Source organism: Malania oleifera, chromosome 11, assembly GCF_029873635.1.
Source record: "Malania oleifera isolate guangnan ecotype guangnan chromosome 11, ASM2987363v1, whole genome shotgun sequence".
Classification (NCBI taxonomy): domain Eukaryota; kingdom Viridiplantae; phylum Streptophyta; class Magnoliopsida; order Santalales; family Ximeniaceae; genus Malania; species Malania oleifera.
Genome location: NC_080427.1, coordinates 74,703,459 through 74,723,625, shown reverse-complemented (window position 1 = coordinate 74,723,625; position 20,167 = coordinate 74,703,459). Strand labels below are relative to the sequence as shown.

Sequence of the window (20,167 nt, the reverse complement as noted above, 5' to 3'; positions counted from 1 at the left end):
GACACGATTGACCAGGAAGGGGGTGAAATTTGACTGGACCGAGGATTGCGAGCAGTGTTTCCAGGAGCTGAAACAGTGATTGGTTACTGCTTCGGTGTTGACCATTCATTCGGGGGATAACGGTTTTGTGATCTATAGCGATGCTTCTCTGATGGGATGTGTGCTTATGCAACAGGATAAGCTAATAGCTTATGCTTCTCGGCAACTCAAGAATACGAGAAGAATTACCCTACACATGATCTAAAATTGACTACTGTAGTTTATGCACTAAAGATCTGGTGACACTACCTGTATGGTGTCCAGTGCGAGATTTTCACTGATCACAAAAGCCTCAGGTACTTTTTTCACACAGAAGGAGTTGAACATGAGGCAGCAGAGGTGGCTTGAGCTGATCAAGGACTACGATTGCACCATCAGTTATTACCCGGAGAAAGCCAATGTGGTGGCTGATGCGTTGAGTCGGAAGTCGGAGCATGCGACAGTATCAGCAGTGGTAGCTCAGCATCATATCAGACGAGATCTGAAAAGCCTTAGTATAGAGTTGGTGTTCGGTGATCATCAAGCTTTCATTGCTAGTTTGGTAATCCAACCAACTTTGTTTGAGCGTATTAAAGCCGCGCAGGCTAGTGATGTGGAGTTAACTGAGATTGTGGAGAAAGTGTAGCAAGGGTTGGCTGCGGATTTTAACATCTCTGAAGGAGGTGTGTTGAAGTTTGGAACTAGGTTGTGTGTTCCAAACGATGACAAGATCAGAAGGACGATTATAGAGGAAGCGCATCATTCGTTGTATACGGTACATCCTAGTAGCACGAAGATATATCGGGATTTGCGCGAGACCTTCTGGTGAAGTTGTATGAAAAAGCAGATTGCTCAATTCGTGGAGCCATGTCTGACGTGTCAGCAAGTGAAAGTTGAACATCAGAGGCCGGAAGGGCCGTTACAGCCCTTAGCTATTCCGGAATGGAAATTGGAGCATATTTCCATGGACTTTGTGACCAGATTGCTGCCAGCACTTCACGGCTGGAATGCCATTTGGGTGATCGTGGACAGGTTGACGAAATCTGCTCACTTTTTACCAATGAAGGTTAGCTACCCTTTGAGCAGGCTAGCAGACTTGTACGTCCATGAGATAGTTAGAATGCACGGGGTACCGGTGTTCATTGTGTCAGATCGAGACCCGTTTACCTCTCATTTTTGGAAGAGCTTGCAGGAAGCAATGGGGACGAAACTTACTTTCAGTATAACGTTCCACCCCTAGACTGATGGATAGTCCGAGATAACTATACATATTTTGGAAGATATGTTACGGGCTTGCGTGCTAGACTTCGGTGGTGGTTGGATGCAGTTTATGCCACTAGTAGAGTTTGCCTATAACAATAGCTTCCAAGCCAGTATCGGGATGGCACCGTTCGAGGCTCTGTATGGACGGAGGTATCGGTCTCCTTTATACTGGGATGAGGTTGGTGAACATTAGGTGTTAGGACCTAAAACTCGTGCAGCAAGCGTTTGAGAAGGTGAGTTTGATCCGGGATAGGATTAGATCGGCTCAAAGTCGGCAGAAGAGTTGCAAGGATGTTCGCTGCCGTGAGATGGAATTCGAGGTGGGGGGGGGGGGGGTAAGGTATTTCTGAGGATCGCTCTGATGAAAGGGGTGATGAGATTTGGAAAGAAAGGCAAGCTGAACCTGAGGTATATCGAACCATTCAAGGTTCTTGAGCGAGTGGGTCCGGTAGCCTACAGGATTACACTACCCCCAGCGCTCTTGAGGATCCATGATGTGTTTCACGTATCCATGTTGAGGAGGTATGTGTCGGATTTGTCGCATGTTATTAGTTACGACAACTTGGAAATTAAGGATACTTTAGGGTACAAGGAAGTACCCATTCAGATTCTGGACCATAAAGTTCAGAAGCTACGTACCAAGGATATACCGTTAGTGAAGGTATTGTGGCAGAATCACGAGGTTGAGGAAGCTTTTTTGGAATTGGAAGTGGAAATACGCCGAAAGTATCCATAGTTATTTTGAGTTGTGGCTTTGATAGTAGAATCAGTGAGTATGTATGTGTTACCCTACTATTGTATTGGGATAGGTGGTTAGTCGTTAGGAGTGTCTATTATTGTGAACTCCAGAGACGGTTTATGTATGTAACCACGGTATTTCTTCGCCATAAGTGAGGGTATGTATGTATTGTGACGGGGCTGCATTGTAGTAGTTGCCGGTCCTTTCTAGAGTCGAGTGTGTATTTGGTGGTGTGAATGAGTTCGTGATTGAGAGATTACAAATTTCAAGGACGAAATTTTTGTACGGAGGGGAGGTTGTAAGAACCCAGACCGTGATATATGGAATAAATAAGTAAGAGAAGGGTAAAACGGAAATTGAGTAGGCTTTGTCGACGAAGCTAGAATTCGTCGACGAAAGCCCTTCTGCTGTTCGGCGACGAATTACAGGTGCTTGTCGATAAGGAGAAGCCGAGAGGTTTCGAGAAATCCGGAAATCTCAGACTCGTCGATGAGGCAACTGCTTCGTCGACGAAATGTCTACATTGACTCATCGACGAAGACGCCGCCTCGTCGATGAGGTTGGCCAAGTCAAAGGTGCTATAAATATCCATTTGGGTTGCTTCTTAGCTAAGTAATCAAGTTTTTTCTCTCTCTCTCTCTCTCTCTCTCTAGATTTCTTAGCCGTATGTTGTTAGAATTGACGATCTGACGTTACTACGAGGATCAGGGAAGGATTCTCTTCAAGATTTGTGGAACGGATCTTCGTTTGGAGCGTTTCGGAATTCAACCCAAAATCGAGGTAAGACTCGATTTTCATTTCCGTGTTGGTAGTTTTGTAGGGAATGAAATTGTAAGTATGTTTTGTATTGTTGTTTATAGGTTTTGGGAACTCGGTTTGCTATTTAGGAGCCGTAGAGTTTGGGTTTGGATTTTTGGGGAAAGGTAAGGGGATTCTGTTTATATCGGTTATTTTTGAAATCGGATTCAGTAAAACTGTGGTTCACGGTCCTGTGTGTGTTTTGAATACTCATTTGGGGGAATCTAACAGGTGAAAATTACGGGATTTTCATGTTACAGTTTTGGGGAAAAATGGGGCATTGGGTTGCGTCTCTAGTTTCGTTGGAAAATTGTGGACATATTGTGAAACATATTGTGTTACGGAGATGGCTGTGCCTTGACTTATTTGAACTGTATTTTCGGAAAATTATGATTTTTAGATTACCAAATGGGTGTGGATTGAATTGTTATACGAACATGCATGAGTTGTGTTTTGATGAAATGAGATAGGAATGGCGTTCCGAATTGTTCCAAGCTTTGATATACGACTTTTTCCGAAGAGTGCGCAATACCACTAGATCGGCCGATTTTTACCGAAGGGTGTGAAAACACCAGATCTGCACCGGTTCAACACTGTGGGCTTATGCTATGCCAGGCTACCGGGGGCACCGATTTTTGCCGAAGGGTGTGAAATACCACCAGACAGTCCGTCCTTTTCCGAAGGGTGTGAAATATCACCAGAGAGTTCGACTTAGGCCGAAGGGTGTGACGACACCAGATCGTATTACTTTGCATCGTTGGTATAATGGAATTATTTTGTGAAAATACTGAAACTGTGTTGAATTGTGTATATTTTATGTCATGATAACACTCATATGCCACACATCGATATAACTTGGATTTGCCTTACTAAGATGTGTCTCACCCCTATCGTATGTACATGTTTTTAGGTCCTTCGAGTAACCAGAACTAGCGTCCTTATGTTGGGAGCGTAGTGGTCGGTGTACTGCGTGAAGTACTTGTGTAAGTACTAGGACTATATTGGGTTATTGTTTTGGGTTTTGGCTAACACCTGGGTTTATGTTTTGTATTATGGAGCTTAGATTCCTTTTGTATAGTCTCTGGTATGGTACCATGTATGTATAGAAAGAACAATCTCCGCTGCGTATATGTCATGTATGTGAATGTGTATAGGGTGTATGGGAACCCCATGGGGTCGAACCGTCATTCATTATTGTATTATTGGTGTTTTGTATAATATAGGAATAGGATAGGCTACTAATTCATCCTTGGGTCCCATTACCGGGTTCGGGGCGTGACAAGTCTCCTCTAGAATTTGAAATTGCGAACCCTTTAAGCTTTGCCGACTTTTTGAGTCTTATCCCTATTTTGATTATAACAAATCACAGCATCCCATTATTGTGCTTAGTGTATGAACTGGTTTATCTTTCTGAAAGCACAGATGATGATGCAATATGGAAGCCAAGAAGCACTTACACGCTCACATCAATTGGTGTATTCCATGGATTTGTAGAGAGCAAAGCATGAAGACTTATGTTTTTACGTTATAATAGTAATTAGGGTTTAATTGTGCATGCATTCCGTATGATTTAAATTGAAGCTCAAACCTGACCATAGATAGACCTTAGGAACACAAGAAATTCATAAAAATGATTTATACTCAAAGATAATATTTTACCAAAGGTGTAAAATGTTTTTGATAGCAAATCAAGGTCAAAAACTCATTTTTGTTAAGGCCCAGTTGACCGGAGTATGCATAATGCCAAAAATGAGGTTTTATAAAGGGCCAGTCAACTGGATGGTTCATCCCGGTCGACCGGATTAAAGGCCTAGGCATTTTATTAAGGGCCCAGTCAACCGGCCTCTCGAAAGTCTATTTGGCCGAGTTGACCAGCCTTTATATGAAGGTTGATCCGGCAGACCAAATCATTAGGCCCAACAAACTGAAGCTTGCGAATTGGGAATTCGCCCTTTGGTTGGTTGACCGGACCTTGAGCTTGTCAACCGGACCTCTTGGGTTGAGCCAGATTGAGCTTCCAATGGTCAGAAAAATTCAAATTAAATTATTATTTTATTGCTCAACGGTCACATAACGGCCATATTTCAAATTTGCCTATAAATACTTGGCTAAAACTCTTTGAAATGATAAGAGAAATACTTTGAAAGCTTTATTGATTATTCTTTGATTCTTTCTTATACTTTACACTCATTTCAAAAATAAAATTATTATTTCTCCTACTTTCTTCTTGAAAATCTTTTTGGAGAAAATATTTTGAGTAATTCAAAAAGGCTTGAGCATATATTTAATTTCATATCTATATTGCTTGAAAGCCTTCTTGTCTTTCATATTTCAAAGGTCAATCATTGTTTAGAGAAAACCCTAGTTTCTCCTATTCTTATTTTTGAATTTATTTTTGGGAGAAAATCTTTTGGGATTATTTAAAGAGAGCTTTGAGCATATATCAAATTCATATATACTTGCTCGAAAAAGCTTCTCATATTTGATTTCACAAAGATCAATCTTGAAATCATTTTCCATACTCTCATGTTTACTTGAAAAATATTTTTGAGAGGAAAAACCCTAGCTCTACCAAGCTTCATTTTATAAATCATTGGAGAGTACATATAGTTTTTCAAATTGTACACCTTAGCTTTCAAGAAGCACTTCATTGTATGAAAAATTTTTTCAAGCAAGCTCTTCGCGGTTCAGGTTGTGAACCGTGGCCAAGTGAGGGTACATCACTTGAAGAGGGGGACTCTACCCTATAAGGAGTGGTTTACGGTTCGGATATAGAACTGGACCAAGCATGGGGTATCGCTTGGAGATGTTGGTCCGCCTAGAAGGGATGGTGTAGAGGGTGGCTCCGCCCTATTGAAGGAGTGGTATAGTGGAATCCTTGAGGGGTTTGTCCAAGGCGAGGACCTAGGCGAGATTTTCCGAACCTCGTTAAAAATCTGTGTCATTTTCTCTCACCCTTATCTTTTATTTTCCACACGAATAGGTTTATTTATATTGTTGTGATTGTTTACATATATGCATTTGAATTTTGATTGGGATATTGTTTGGTGAATCAGGTAGATTATTCCGCAAAAGTTTTTAAAATTCCAATTCACCCCCCCTCTTGGGATTACACCATTCCTATCAATTGGTATTAGAGCCAGGTTACAATAAAATTAACCGTTTTTGCATAAAGATAGCAATGGCTCATTTTGGTGTATCTCAGTTTTGCGAGGGTCGACCTTTCTCAAGGCCTCCATTGTTTTGTGGTAAAAATTATACTGTTTGGAAACAAAAAATGATTATCTTTATTCAAACTGTTGATTGGAAGGCTTGGAATGTAATCGATCAAGGGAACTATATCCCAATGAAAATCATTCAAAATGTAGAGTTTCCTAAGATAGAAAGTGAAATGAATGAGCATGATTTCAATTTATTGCGAATCAATTCTAGTGCTATGAACATGCTTTATTGTGCCTTAGATGCTAACATCTTTAAAGAGATCATGGCATGTCAAAGTGCTAAGACTTCTGGGAGGAATTCGAAAAGAGGTATGGAGAGATCGAGAAAAAGAAAGCCACTGCTTCGGAGGCTACGAGCTTAAACGATCAAGGAGGAGAAAATCGATGCTTTATAGCATTAACCAATGAAGAGGTACATTCCTCTCCTTCTACATCTTTAAATAACTCATGCAATGATTCATGTACTGACTCGTGTAGCGTATCTTGTGATAAATGTAATAGTGAGTCATGTGATGAATCTAGTAGTGAAAGCATGCCAACTTATGAGGAACTACAAAAAGAATATATTAAAACTTATAAGTTTCTTGTGAAAATGCATAAACGTTATACTGCTTTGAAAAACAAGAATAAGGCATCACTGAAAGAATTAGAATAAAAAATTCTTGTTGAAAAGGAAAAAGACTTGAAAATCATGAGATTACAAAACAAGAATGAAAAGTTGGAAAAAGAGCTGAAAGTCTTAAGATTCCAAATTTCTAGTGATAATGTAAAGGATCTTCATATTTCTGAACTTGTATGTAAAGCAAACAAGATGACCCAAGAGTTCGTAAAATTACAAGCAATTTGCAAGGGCTTAAAAGATTTAAAAATTCAAGGCCTAGAAAGAAAAATAGAGGATCAAGCTAAGATCATCTATACACTTACTAGGGGCAAAGAAAACTTTGATAAGCTCATAGGATCGCAGAAGGTGGCCTTAGAAAAGGAGGGCATTAGATATAATGGGATTGAAAATAATAAGAGAAAGAACCTCTACATGGGGTATTTTATAAAAGAATCCAAATTCTATGCCAACACCTCCTCTGATGCCTATACTCACACCACTTGCTTCTTATATAAAAAGAAGGGGCACATAAAGTTTGATTGCCCATTTAAAAGAAAAGGTGTGAAATCCGTCTGGAGAGTCAAAGAAATTCCGGATTCTAACCCGCTAAGACTCAAAGAAAAATGGGTACCAAAGCGAGTCCCATTGTTCCCACCTTAGATCTTAGGTTTAAGAAATAATTTGTACCCTTCACATGATGCAAAATAAGTTTATCTTATTAAAGGGATTATTTAATATTTTTGGTCTAAACAATAAAAGCCAAATATTTCTTATTGAAAATATAATTCTCTCGGCTTAAAAAGTTAACGCAAAAAGGGTGAAAAAGAGGCTAAAACTTCGAAATTTGTGAAGCCCAGTCGACCAGGACATAAAACCCAGTCGACCGGGACATAAGACCCAGTTGACCAGATCCTTATAGGGCTAGTTATAATACAGCCTCAGTCGACCGGGACGTCAAGCCTAGTCGACCGGACCCTGCTAGGGCACAATTAAAACAAAGCCCCAGTCAACTGTCCAGTCAATTGGGCCCCTCCGGTTTCCCCATAGTTGACCGGACCCTAGACCGGGACTTTTTGTTTGAGCCCAGTTGACCGGTCCCATTTCCCAGTTGACCAAGCAATGGAATTTAAACCGTTCACGAAGCACCAGTCGACCGAACCTTGTCCCTAGTCGACCGACTAGAGTAAAAAATGGCTCGTTTTAATGCTTTCCCAGAGTCAACCGAGACATGCCCCAATCGACCGAACTGCCGGGCTATATAAAGTTTTTGGTGCTCGAGAGCCTCATTTCTTCATTCAAAAATTGAGAACAAAAATTCTTTTTTCCCCATTTTGTGCTCTCTCTCTCAAATCCTACCTTTCACCTATAAAATCCTTCACAAAAAATCAATTATTCACCATGCCTAGAGCTGAAAAACGTAAATCAATCCAAGAAGGCAGAGAATCCTCGGGGAAGTGGTACATCTCTGCTAACGAGAGGATGTGTTACAAGTCAATCTTCAAATCTAAGGATCCAATTCTGGGTAAGGTTCTAGACATCTCTTTCATGGAATAGTATTTTCGAAATATTTTAGAGATTTTAGTTTCTAAAGGTGGTACTTGTTCATAGCCATCCAGCCTAGGAGAGTATACCCGACCCTAGTTAGGTTGTTTTTTTCCAACCTAGGACACGATGACCGTGGGTACTACTCTATGGTCCTAGAAGAAACTTTGAGAATTGACACTAACCTGATAGCTGAGACATTTGAGATTCAATGAGGAGAGTTCACCTATCCTGACATCGGGACCACTTGGATTAATGAGCAAGGCTTCACCATAGAAGCCTTTGTTAACAGGGTTCAGGAACACCCCGTAGTCAACTTGAACCATACCCTTGAGTATAAAACCTTCACCCTTGAGGCCAAGATTATACACCACCTCATATCCTACAACATCCTACCCAAGAGCGGGTCTAGGGTGTGTATGTGTCTTACTTCGACTGTTTCATCATGTGATGCCTAATCATGCGAAATAAGGTAGACCTGCCCAGCCTTATCATTAAATGGATGTTCATAAAGACCACTAGGCACAAGATCATTATGCCATACGGGGGCATACTAAATAGGGTCTTTTTGAGATTGTCATGAAGGAGAGGCACTCACTACTTGTAAGAAGGAAAAACATAGACATCTTCTTCTCCACTACTGTAAAGCAGATGGAGTATGAGCTAGTAGGTAATATGTGGTTACCTTAGGCCCCAGCCCGTAAGGGAGATCAGCCAGGTGCTCCATAGGACCAGCCTCCACAGCCAGCGCAGCCGTCTAATGCTGAGATCATGGCGGCCATTGAAAGTCCTGCGACGTCTTTCAATGAGTTCAGGGAATCCACAGCCAAATTCATGGAGTCCACAAACGCTCGCCTCACATCTATGCAGAGAGAAGTCAAGGAACTTGTAGTCCCTTCAGAAAACAGGTTCATTGATATTCAGAACAATTGCGTTGAGTTGGAGAACATCATGCAGGAAAAATTCATCATGATAAATGACCGCTTCAATGACCTGGACAACATTGATAATCATACAGGGAGGCATCCCATGGACATGAGCGGCGATGAGGTAGGATCATCTGATGGAGGACACGACAATGGTGAGGCCTAGGCTACACATCAGAGGGGGAGCAGCTCAAGTTATTTTTTTTATCATGTTTAAATTTTTGGGCTGTTAAACACTTTTATATTCGGTCTGTATCATAAAACATCTTTACCTTTTCTTGTTTATGGTTTGAAAACACGGCACAAAACATTCACTATCCATTTTTTGCTTTATGTTTGTATTTTATGATGGATGGACTATTTGTTTATTTTAGCATGAACTTGTTTTTAAGCTATTGGATTGCATGCTTGGATTGATACAAATTTGTGAACTGCATGCTCGTAGCTAATTTAGGTTGTTGCATGTGTTGGATTGAACGCCATCTGCATGGCTGATGCAGATTTGTGAATTGCATGTTGTAGGAACAACCAAGTTTCTGTGCATGCTTGTGTGATTCGCTAAATGAGAAAATGGTCTATTTACAAGCGGCATGCTGCCAAATTTTTTGTTAAAACTGAATTTTTTCTAAATGCTCTAAATTATATCCACATTCTATGTTTTTAGGAAAATCAAACCCTATGGACTCATATGATTCATATTGTTTTTGTTTTGAGTCCTAATGCTTCTCTAATTACCTTGAACATCATATCCTGTTTTTATGAAATCATAATTTGATATAGATTGTTCTTGGCTTTTATGAAATGATTTTACTGGTTGGATGTTTAAATTGCCTAATTTAATATCTAGTAAAATTATTCAAAGACTTAAACTGGTTGCTTATACTGCTTAACACTTAATGAATTCTCACATTCGGTATCAATATAAGTGATAAATTACATCTAAGAATTCAGACCAAAAGGGAGAGCTATAAAACTAAAATTCTATATTTCTACACTCACCCACAATTCAACTTAGATTAGAAGTGTCTGTCGCATGGTTATTTAAGCATAATGACTTTCCTGAAAATATTAAATGAAAATACATTGCTTAGCCACACATCTTTGGCTCAGCCATATGATCTTGCATTAAATTTTTTTGACTTTTAGGATCTATGGTTGTCTTTTTTGGTTAATATATGAATTGTTCTTAATCGTTTACCATAAAAACATAGCTTGCTTGATTGTTGTGTTAAATTTTTTTTTCCAGCAAGCATAGTCCCCAGTTTTTTTTTACTATCAAAAGGGCATATTTTTTAAATTGATTTTTATGGCAAGAAATGAACTTTTAAATAGCTAATGGATTTTCTCTTGCGGCAAATTGAAAAGCTTAAAGGTATTCATGACATGTGTTCCAAAATTCAATATTTCTTTGTCATGAAATTCATCAATATTTTTAGGGCTCTGATTGTTTAAATGACCCTCTTGTAAAAGGGAATTTTTTTTTTAGCCCTTTGCTAATGACAAAAGGGGGAGAAGGGTTATGAGCAAATTTAAAATTCTTTTACCATTGGTATTCTCCTACTCTTTTGTTATTCACATTAGGAAAATGATAAACATGAAAGACTTTGAATGCTTCAATTGAATATTTTTTCAAAGTCAGCTTCAATACATAATGCACATAAAACCAAACTGAACTTAAATGCTCAACTTAAAATTCAGAAGTCTTCTTGTTTGAATATGCTTGAATTATATTGAATCTTTTTTGAAATTTTGCATATAGTTAGGGGGAGCCTTTTTAGGAAAACCCAATTTTGCTCCTGTGTTTGTCATCATCAAAAAAAGGGAGATTGTTGACTTTTTGAATCCTATCCCTGTTTTGATTATGACAAATCACAACATCTCATTAGTGTGCTTAGTGTATGAACAAGTTTATCTTTCTAAAAGCACAGATGATGATGCAATATGGAAGCCAAGAAGCATTTACACGCTCACATCAATTGGCGTATTCCATGGATTCGTAGAGAGCAGAGTATGAAGTCTTATGTTTTTTAGTTGTAATAGTAATTAGGATTTACTTGTGCATGCATTCCATATGCATTAAATTTAAGCTCAAAGTTGACCATAGATTGACCTTAGGAACCCAAGAAATTCATAAAAACCTTTTATACTAAAAAAGATAATCTTTTACCAAAAGTGTAAAATGTTTTTGATAGCAAATCAATGCCAAAAACTCATTTTTTTTAGGGCCTAGTTGACTGACTATTAAGGCCTAGTTGATTGGAGTGTACATAATGCCAAAAATGAGATTTTATAAAGGGCCAGTCGATCGGATGGTTCATCCCGGTCGATCGATTGAAGGCCTGGGCATTTTATTAAGGGCCCAGTCAACTAGCCTCTCAAAAGTCTATTTGGCCCAGTCAACCAGCCTGCATACGAAGGTTGATCCAGCAGACCAAAACTCGTAAATTGGGAATTCGCCCTTTGGTTGGTCGACCGGACCTTGGGCCGGTTGACCGGACCTCTTGGGTTGAGCCAGATTGAGCTTCCAATGGTCAGAAAAATTCAAATTAAATTATTATTTTATTGCTCAACGGTCACATAATGGCCATATTTCAAATTTGCCTATAAATACTTGGCCAAAACTCTTTGAAATGATAAGAGAAATACTTTGAAAGCTTTATTGATTATTCTTTGATTCTTTCTTATACTTTACACTCATTTCAAAAATAAAATTATTATTTCTCCTACTTTCTTCTTGAAAATCTTTTCAGAGAAAATATTTTGAGTAATTCAAAAAGGCTTGAGCATATATTTAATTTCATATCTATATTGCTTGAAAGCCTTCTTGTCTTTCATATTTCAAAGGTCAATCATTGTTTAGAGAAAACCTTAGTTTCTCCTATTCTTATTTTTGAATTTATTTTTGGGAGAAAATCTTTTGGGATTATTTAAAGAGAGCTTTGAGCATATATCAAATTCATATATACTTGCACAAAAAAGCTTCTCATATTTGATTTCACAAAGGTCAATCTTGAAATCATTTTCCACACTCACGTTTACTTGAAAAATATTTTTGAGAGGAAAAACCCTAACTCTACCAAGCTTCATTTTATAAATCATTGGAGAGTACATATAGTTTTTCAAATTGTACATCTGAGCTTTCAAGAAGCACTTCATTGTATTTTTCAAACAAGTTCTTCGCAGTTTGGGTTGTGAACCATGGCCAAGTGAGGGTACATCACTTGAAGAGGAGGACTCTACCTTGTAAGGAGTGGTTTACGGTTTAGGTACAGAATCGGCCCAAGCGTGGGGTATCGCTTGGAGAGGTTGGTCCGCTTAGAAGGACTGGTGTAGAGGGTGGCTCCACCTTATTGAAGGAGTGGTATAGTGGAATCCTTAGGGGGTTTGCCCAAGGCGAGGATGTGGGCGGGATTTGCCGAACCTTGTTAAAAATCTTTGTGTCATTTTCTCTCACCCTTATATTTTAATTTATGCACGTATATGTTTATTTATATTGTTGTGATTGTTTATATATACGCATTTGAATTTTGATTGGGATATTGTTTGGTGAATCGGGTAGATTATTCCGCAAAAGTTTTTAAAATTCCAATTCACCCCCACTCTTGGGATTACACCATTCCTATCAAGCTTGTTATTCCGATTGTCCCACATCAACTCCCATTGTGTTCTACCAATACCAAGATGCTTGCTACCTAAGATAGAAGTTCCACTCACTAATGGCTATCTTCATTACCTGAATCAACCACCAATGGACAAAGCTCTCACAAAACTCTGCTAACATTCATCATGACCTTTTTTAATTACACCCCAACCCTATTTCCAAGTACTTCCTTTTCAACCTAACCACTATCCAATAATCCTAATTCCCATATCTATTTTACAAGAACTCCCCACCTGCCCACACACTGAAGCTGCTGCCAAAAAAATCCTAACTCATCAATTGCAAAAGGGATTCTTTTCAAACAACAAAATGAAAAACCACCACTCCCCCCCCCCCCCCTCCAACTATCTCTAAACACAGATTTCAAGATTCTACTTTCTATTTTGGACTAAAAAAAAAAAACATAAGGGAAATACTGACAAACACTTATTATTTATTAATTTTTCTGGCTGCTTTGCACAATAGAATTAGCAGGAAGCAACTTTTACCATACTACTGAAAACCTGCAGCAGTAGTTGCATCTTGTTATTGCACTTTTATTCCTTTAACACACACTTAGCATATTGCTTTTGGTGTGCAATAGTAACTGCCTACACAATGAACACAGTACCAAACATATCTCTGACAAGCTGCCCATATTATCATACAAGAAAAATGTTGGGAGTTGTTTACAAAGTGTAATTGATTGACCAAAATATCCATACGTCTCCACTAAACCTCAATCCAACCTTATTATACCAATCTTCATACTTAAAATGTTGTAACTTGTAATTCCTTGGAAACTTTAAAGGTTCTCCTTTATAATAACAAGGAAAAAACAAAAGGTACCCCATATTTAAGAAAAAATAATATTCTTCTGTGAAAGGTCCTTCCTCCCAACATGTTCCTTCTGAGTCTAGAGCGCTAAAACAACTCTAACTATATTTTTCTTATAAATCATGTTAGAAGGGAATACATTATTCTAGTAATTAGGTGGTGTGATTGAGGGTATTCTTGTACTTCATATATTTTTTTAATAATATAAAAAGAGGGCAAACATCGAGCAGTATGTATCTCTCCAAGACTGCCGCTTTTCACCTCTTTGCCTCTCTTCTTCTCCCCTTCTCTTCTTTTCTTTTTCTCTACCCCTAAATTGAATTTTGGTCACTGTTTTTTTCTCCCCTATCTTTCTCTCTAGTCAGTTCCTGAATCTGATTGTCTATTTGGCTTGAGAGTTGTTTAGAGGCACTCTTCCTCTCAGCAGCTGTGCAGCATCCTTGGTTGTAAGCTGTACGTGTTACGGTGGTTTGCTGATGTGATTATGTGAAGGCAGTCACACACTATTTCTGGTTTCAGAGGCACTCTTCCTCTTGGAACCTCTGCAGCATTCTTGGTTGCATGCTGTGCGTCCTCATGGCAGTTTGCTGATGTGAAGGCAGTTGCATACTGTTTCTGGTGTACTTGTTCTGATGTTACATTGGCTGGCTGTGTGTGACGATACTGTTTTCATGCTGCATTGGTTGTGATTGATTGCTTGCAATTTGGTATCAGTCACTTGTAGGTTTTTGATTGGTGTTTGATGACTTCATTTCCTGTTTTGTGCATGGCTAGTCTTGAGGCAAGGCCTCTAAAACGAGTGTTAATTAAGCCTTTTAGATCACTGATTTAGAAGTTTTCAACTCGAGGATTAATATGTAGTACATATGTTCATGCCGCTTAGAAATTTTAGTGTCTTTGACTTGCTGGAGAACTTCTTAATTTGGTGGTTTAGTGCAGTAGTTGATGTGTTGATTAGAGACTTAAATTTTATTTCTTTATGAAAGTTGGATTGGGAGGGCAGCCTAGGTGCAATAGTAAAGTTGTCACTGTCAGATTACCACTTTACCTAAAAGTTTTGCCAATTGTCTGCTGATGAACCAAAACTCAACCTAAGACTTGCTTTGAATCCTGAGTGGATTCTTTCTTTCTTCATTTATTTATTTTTTAGGGGAGGGAGATTTGGTATGGTTTCATGTAAATAATTTTGACATTTTGGTATTAAAAATTTTGTGCATTTTATGGAACTTTTTATGCTATCTCTTGGCACATCTAATCTAGCACTCTGCATAGGATGCTTTGTAGCTTTTGCAATATGTAGGCAAAGCACTGACTCATTTTTCATGACAAACAAGATAAATAAATTTTAAAATCTGAGCAGATAAAAATATGGTGAAAATAAAATGCAAATAAGGCACAACATTACAAACCCACTTTCCCAAGGGCAAAAGACAACCTAACTAGGTGTGGTTTATTTGTGCAAGTCAAAAACAAAATTCTCCGAATACAAGAAAAATATGAACAGTATAGTATATCCCCAACACAAAAATTATGACTTACACTGTCCCACACTGAAGATGGAAAGGTGAGTTGCAATAGGGTCTCACCAACACTAAAGTGACTGGCTACAAATTGAATACGAGGGTGGGGGGTGGGGTGTGGTGAGGGTAGCATGAAAAAAAAATTACGTTAGAAAATCAACTTTAAAACTATCTTCAAGAATAAAGATATGTGATCTTACTCATTGAATAATCCGTGGATATCTAGATCATTCTTTCGCAATTTCGGGCCTGTACTATACCAACCTACGACATGCTCCTTGGCTGAAAATTTTATCATAGATATTTTATATGAAGTGATACATAATATACTCTCACAATATAAGTACACACACATATTCACAAAAGATTTGTCCTGTTAAGTTAAACATGATACCATTTATTTTCTTGAACATGGAAAACATTGAGTCATGGTAGTTACGATTAAGAAACCAAATGCTTGGGTTGTTGCTATCTTCTTCAAAGGGCACTGCAAATAAACAAGAATTCTGACAGCTTAGAAACAATAAAACAACAACATCATCATGTTCCATATCACATTGCTGTAACAGCTGCAACAATTCATCTCGTCATATAAAACACAAGATCCAAATTTCAAAACACGTGTACACCTTCAATAGTAAATGCATTTATGTAGGACAAGTGAGAGAATTTAGATATAAAGGGAAGCTCGAAAGAATTAGAAGAAAAGAAGAAGGAAGAAGAAGAGAGAAGAAGGAAGAAGAAGATGAAGCTTGTGGGGGGGGGGGGGGAGAGAGAGAGATGTTTGCCCCAAGGTTTCATTAACCTAGTTTTGATAATAACAAACTATTTGGTAATAATGGCTTTGTGCTTAAGTTGTTTGTGATGTGATTAAGACATTAAAGTTTAAAATTTGAGAGAAGATTTGAAGACTTTATTTGCTTTATTTGTACTCATTTCACTCAAATTGTAATAAGTTTTATCTTGTATGTATCTCAGAATATAAAGATCATGGCACTAAGGCAATTAAACATGGAAAAACACACAATGAAGAGACTGTTTCGAGCTGCCTTACGAGGGGGGCGGTTGACCAATCCCCAAGAGACGGTCAACTAGTCCACCCAGATTTGGCTACAATGGTCTGATTTTCTCTAAAGGCTAGTCCCAGGCCAACCGACCTCTGTAATCAGTTGACCTCTATTAGACTCTAACATGCAGAATACGGCTAGTTTTGCTCTAATGTCTATTTATATGTCCTCTAAAGCCTAAGGAATGTTAGAGAACATATTCATACAGAATTTCTAAGTGCCCGGACTTTCAATTTTCTCTTAATCTCTCTCGTACTTCAATTTGATCACTCTTTAGGGATCACATAAAAAACTCTTGTGCTGTCTTTTGAATATTCTTTGAGAGTTATTTTTGAACTTCAAATTGTTTATTCTTCTTGTAAGGACATTTTCAGTTGTAAGTATTCTTGTAAATTGGTTGCCTTGTCCTCGAAAAACAAGGGTGTATTGGTTTTGTTGTTCTGTTAAAACAAAGGGAGTAGTGATTAGTGAAGCCTCAAGGTGGTTGGCCTTGAGAGAGTGGATGTAGGCTGATTGCCGAAACACTATAAGAAAAGTTTGCTATTTATCTTCCCTTCTCTCCTTTGATTTTATTGCTTTATATTTGTGTATTTTCTTGGTTTGTTTAATAGCTTTAAATTCCGTAAGAAGCACTTTAATTTTTATTAAACTCAACCCACCTTCCCCTCTCTTGGGTTGCTGCCAGGGCCAACAATGAAGAGAGGGAAATTGCAGCAATTTGATTCAAAGCAATAACTGTACAAAAACTTGCACGTCCAGCTCTTATACCCACTACTAACTAAACATATATTTACATAGAAACCCCAATAAAACAAAACATTACAGCTTTACAAGTAACCCCTAAGTACTTAAAATACATAAAACAAACCTAAATTAACTAAACTCCTAAAATAACGAGTTTTCGGAAACTAAAATATCAAAACCTAGACACAATATGAACATCTAAAATTCTTCGTTGGTAGTCCTCCATCAAACTCCCCTTGTTAGAGAAAACTCGATCTCGAGTTTTGTAATGGCATAGTAGCTTTAGCTCTATGTGTGAGAACAAAGTCAAAGCTGTTGGCAGATCAGGAGGTGGCATGATCTGCATTGCATCATCAATCACCATTGGGTAATATGTAGAAGATCCTCCAAGTGCAGGTAGCATAGAAGGCTGCAATGTCCTCTAATAAATAACAAGTCATCCAAACAAAAACTTAATTGAATATCCAAATCTATTGGCAACTCAAGCAAATACACATTCAGTCTATAGTCTAAGATGATGAGCAGTGTTTCGCTAGATTTGGTTTAGAAAATGTGGAGGGAGAAGATGAAAGGGATGGAGGTGCAAGTTTACTGGATTGAGGAGAAACAAGATCAAGAGGATTTTCAACAATAGGTTCCATGATTGAAGAATTTTCCACAAACTCTACATCAGTTGACTGTTCCTTTCTCTTTGGGTTAGAAATGGAAAATTGAGGTTGAAGAGCAAGGTCATTGACAAACATATTTGTCCTAGTGGTTAGCAACTCATCTTGCTTTTCATGCTAGTCTCAACAACCAAGCTTCATGACAATTGAAGGTCCATCTTTGGCCTAGAGACTTCAACAGTGCTTAAAGTCACTAAAAATATATCTACAAACTCATTTTGAGAAGATTCATGACTCTCATCCCTATAAGAATCAAATATTTGTGCACTAGTTATATGCAAATCATTTACGTAGTCATGATTTCTATGACGCAACAATTTGGACAGGCATTTTAGACATCCTCAACAAGTTAAGTTTTCTCTTGAACATCTTGAGAGGACTTAAGAATACCTCGTGACTATGGAGAAACTGATTACACTAATGACGTTCTTTGAAAAGAAGTGGTGTTATGAGTTGATCGTTGGAGAAATCTCTCAGCCTCCAAAACCATATGGTAAGCCTCAAATAGAGTAGTGGGATATTTTTGAACAATTATATACTGTTGGTGAAAGTGCGCAACGGAAAAACTCACACAAACTTGAAACAATCACTAAACAAGCAATGCAAGCACTCCATGATGAACAATAAAGAATATGCAATCACTCACAACGAGAATCAATGAAAGCAATAATCAAAATACACAAGATTTACATGATTCGGCAACGTGCTTACGTCCACAGGAGCAGAAACTGAATTTTCCACTATCACTATGTCAAGCTTACAACTAGGGTTACAAAATATGATTATATACGAACCCTAAGCGTATAGGAACCTTAGAACCTATCTAAATCATCCTTGTAGCAATCTCCGGAGGAAAATCCTCCAATCCCCTCCCCCAATCTATTGATCTCCAAATTCAAAAATAATAACTTGCGCCGAACGAAAACGGCGACGGTTTCAGCCAAACCTTTGACGGTTTGAAGTCAAGAGCAATTCCCTGCAGACTGCCTGAAATCGTCGAAGGTTGTCCCAAACCATCGCCCAAACCAGAAACGGTTTCTTCCTGCAAACCTCTCTCTTGTTCTTTGCTTCACGATGTTTTCCTAGTGCATGCATTCCACTCAAATATAAGCCACATCCCCAACAATCTCCACCTTGGCAAATATTCACCACTTAAGAGAAATCCAAAAGCATAACCGCTGCTCCACCTGGTACAGTAGATTGGGACCGTCCCCCATCTAGCACTTGGATATGTTGATCAAGTCTAAGCAATTCTTGAACTTGTCCGTTGTGACCGGCTTCGTCAGCATATTAGCTGCATTGTCAAATGTGTGAACCTTCTTAAGTAGAAGTTCACTTGAAGCAATCGGTTCCCTGATCCTATGAAATGGCACGTCAATGTGCTTTGGGCATGATACACCTGATTCTTTGTCAAGTAGATGGAACTTGACTATCACACTGTAGCCGAACGCCACCTTGCTGTACACCCAGCTCCTTGACCAATCTCGTAAGCCACAACGCTTCCTTGGCAGCCTCAACCACTACCATGTGCTCCGACTTAGTAGTAGATAAAGCAACGCGCGACTGCACCATAGACCTCCAACAAATAGGTCTTCCCAAGGGTAAAAATGTACCTTGTGGTAGACCTCCAGTCATCCAAGTCTCTTGTGTAGTCAGCATCCACGTACCCTACCACTGATGGGTCACTCTGTTGTCTACTGAAAATGATGTCATATCCGGTTGTACCCTTCAAGTACCCAAGAATCCACTTGACCGCATCCCAATATTATTGATGCAGATTCGAAAAAAACTTGCTCATCACGCTGACAGCATGTGCCAGGCGACCTCGTACACACCATGGCATACATCAGATACCCCACTACATTGGCATGGGGGACCTTCTACATATCATGAACCTTATCGTCCATATTTGGGCACTGGGCGGTAGACAGCCTGAAATGACTCGCCAATGGTGTGCTCACCGGTTTAGCATTAACCATGGTAAAACTCTCTAACACCTTCTCCTTATAGCCGCCCTAAGATAACCATAGTCTCCCTGCAACTCTGTCCTTGCGAATCTCCATGCCAAGAATCCTCTTGGCCGCACCCAAGTCTTTCATGTCAAACTCTTTTCCTAACAGAGTCTCCAAATGATTCACCTCAATCATGTCTTTAGCAACAATCGGCATGTCGTCAACATACAACAACAGAAATATGAGAGAACCATCCTCAAGGCTTCTCACATAGACGCAACAATCGTACTCACACCTCCTGTAGCCAATACGGATCATATAGGTGTCAAACCTTTTGTACCACTGCCTCGGAGACTGCTTTAGCCCGTAAAGTGACTTCTTCAGCTTGTAGATTAAGAGCTCCTATCTAGGTTGGCTAAACCCTTCTGACTGTGTCATGTAAATCAGTTCCTTTAGATCACCATAAAGGAGCGCCGTCTTTACATCTATCTGCTCTAGGTGCATATCGTGTTGCAATACCAGTCCCAACACTACCCTGATGAAAGTGTGTTTGACCACAGGGAAGAAAATTTCATCATATTCTACTCCCTTCCTCTGCGAGTATCCCTTTGTTACCAACCGAACCTTGTACTTC

General features: G+C 38.8%; 1 protein-coding gene across 2 annotated transcripts in view; it reads right to left on the bottom strand.

Moving 5' to 3' along the window:
* The window catches only part of LOC131168338 (26S proteasome non-ATPase regulatory subunit 7 homolog A-like), an 84,035-nt gene that overhangs the window by 41,626 nt on the left and 22,242 nt on the right, over positions 1-20,167 (bottom strand). For both annotated transcript variants that reach the window (XM_058127677.1, XM_058127676.1), the window contains exons 2-3: positions 15,500-15,592; positions 15,306-15,387 (exon numbers count right to left, since the gene is read on the bottom strand). In XM_058127677.1, coding sequence (XP_057983660.1) covers positions 15,306-15,387; positions 15,500-15,592 — 175 coding nt within the window. The remainder of the gene's footprint in view (positions 1-15,305; positions 15,388-15,499; positions 15,593-20,167) is intronic.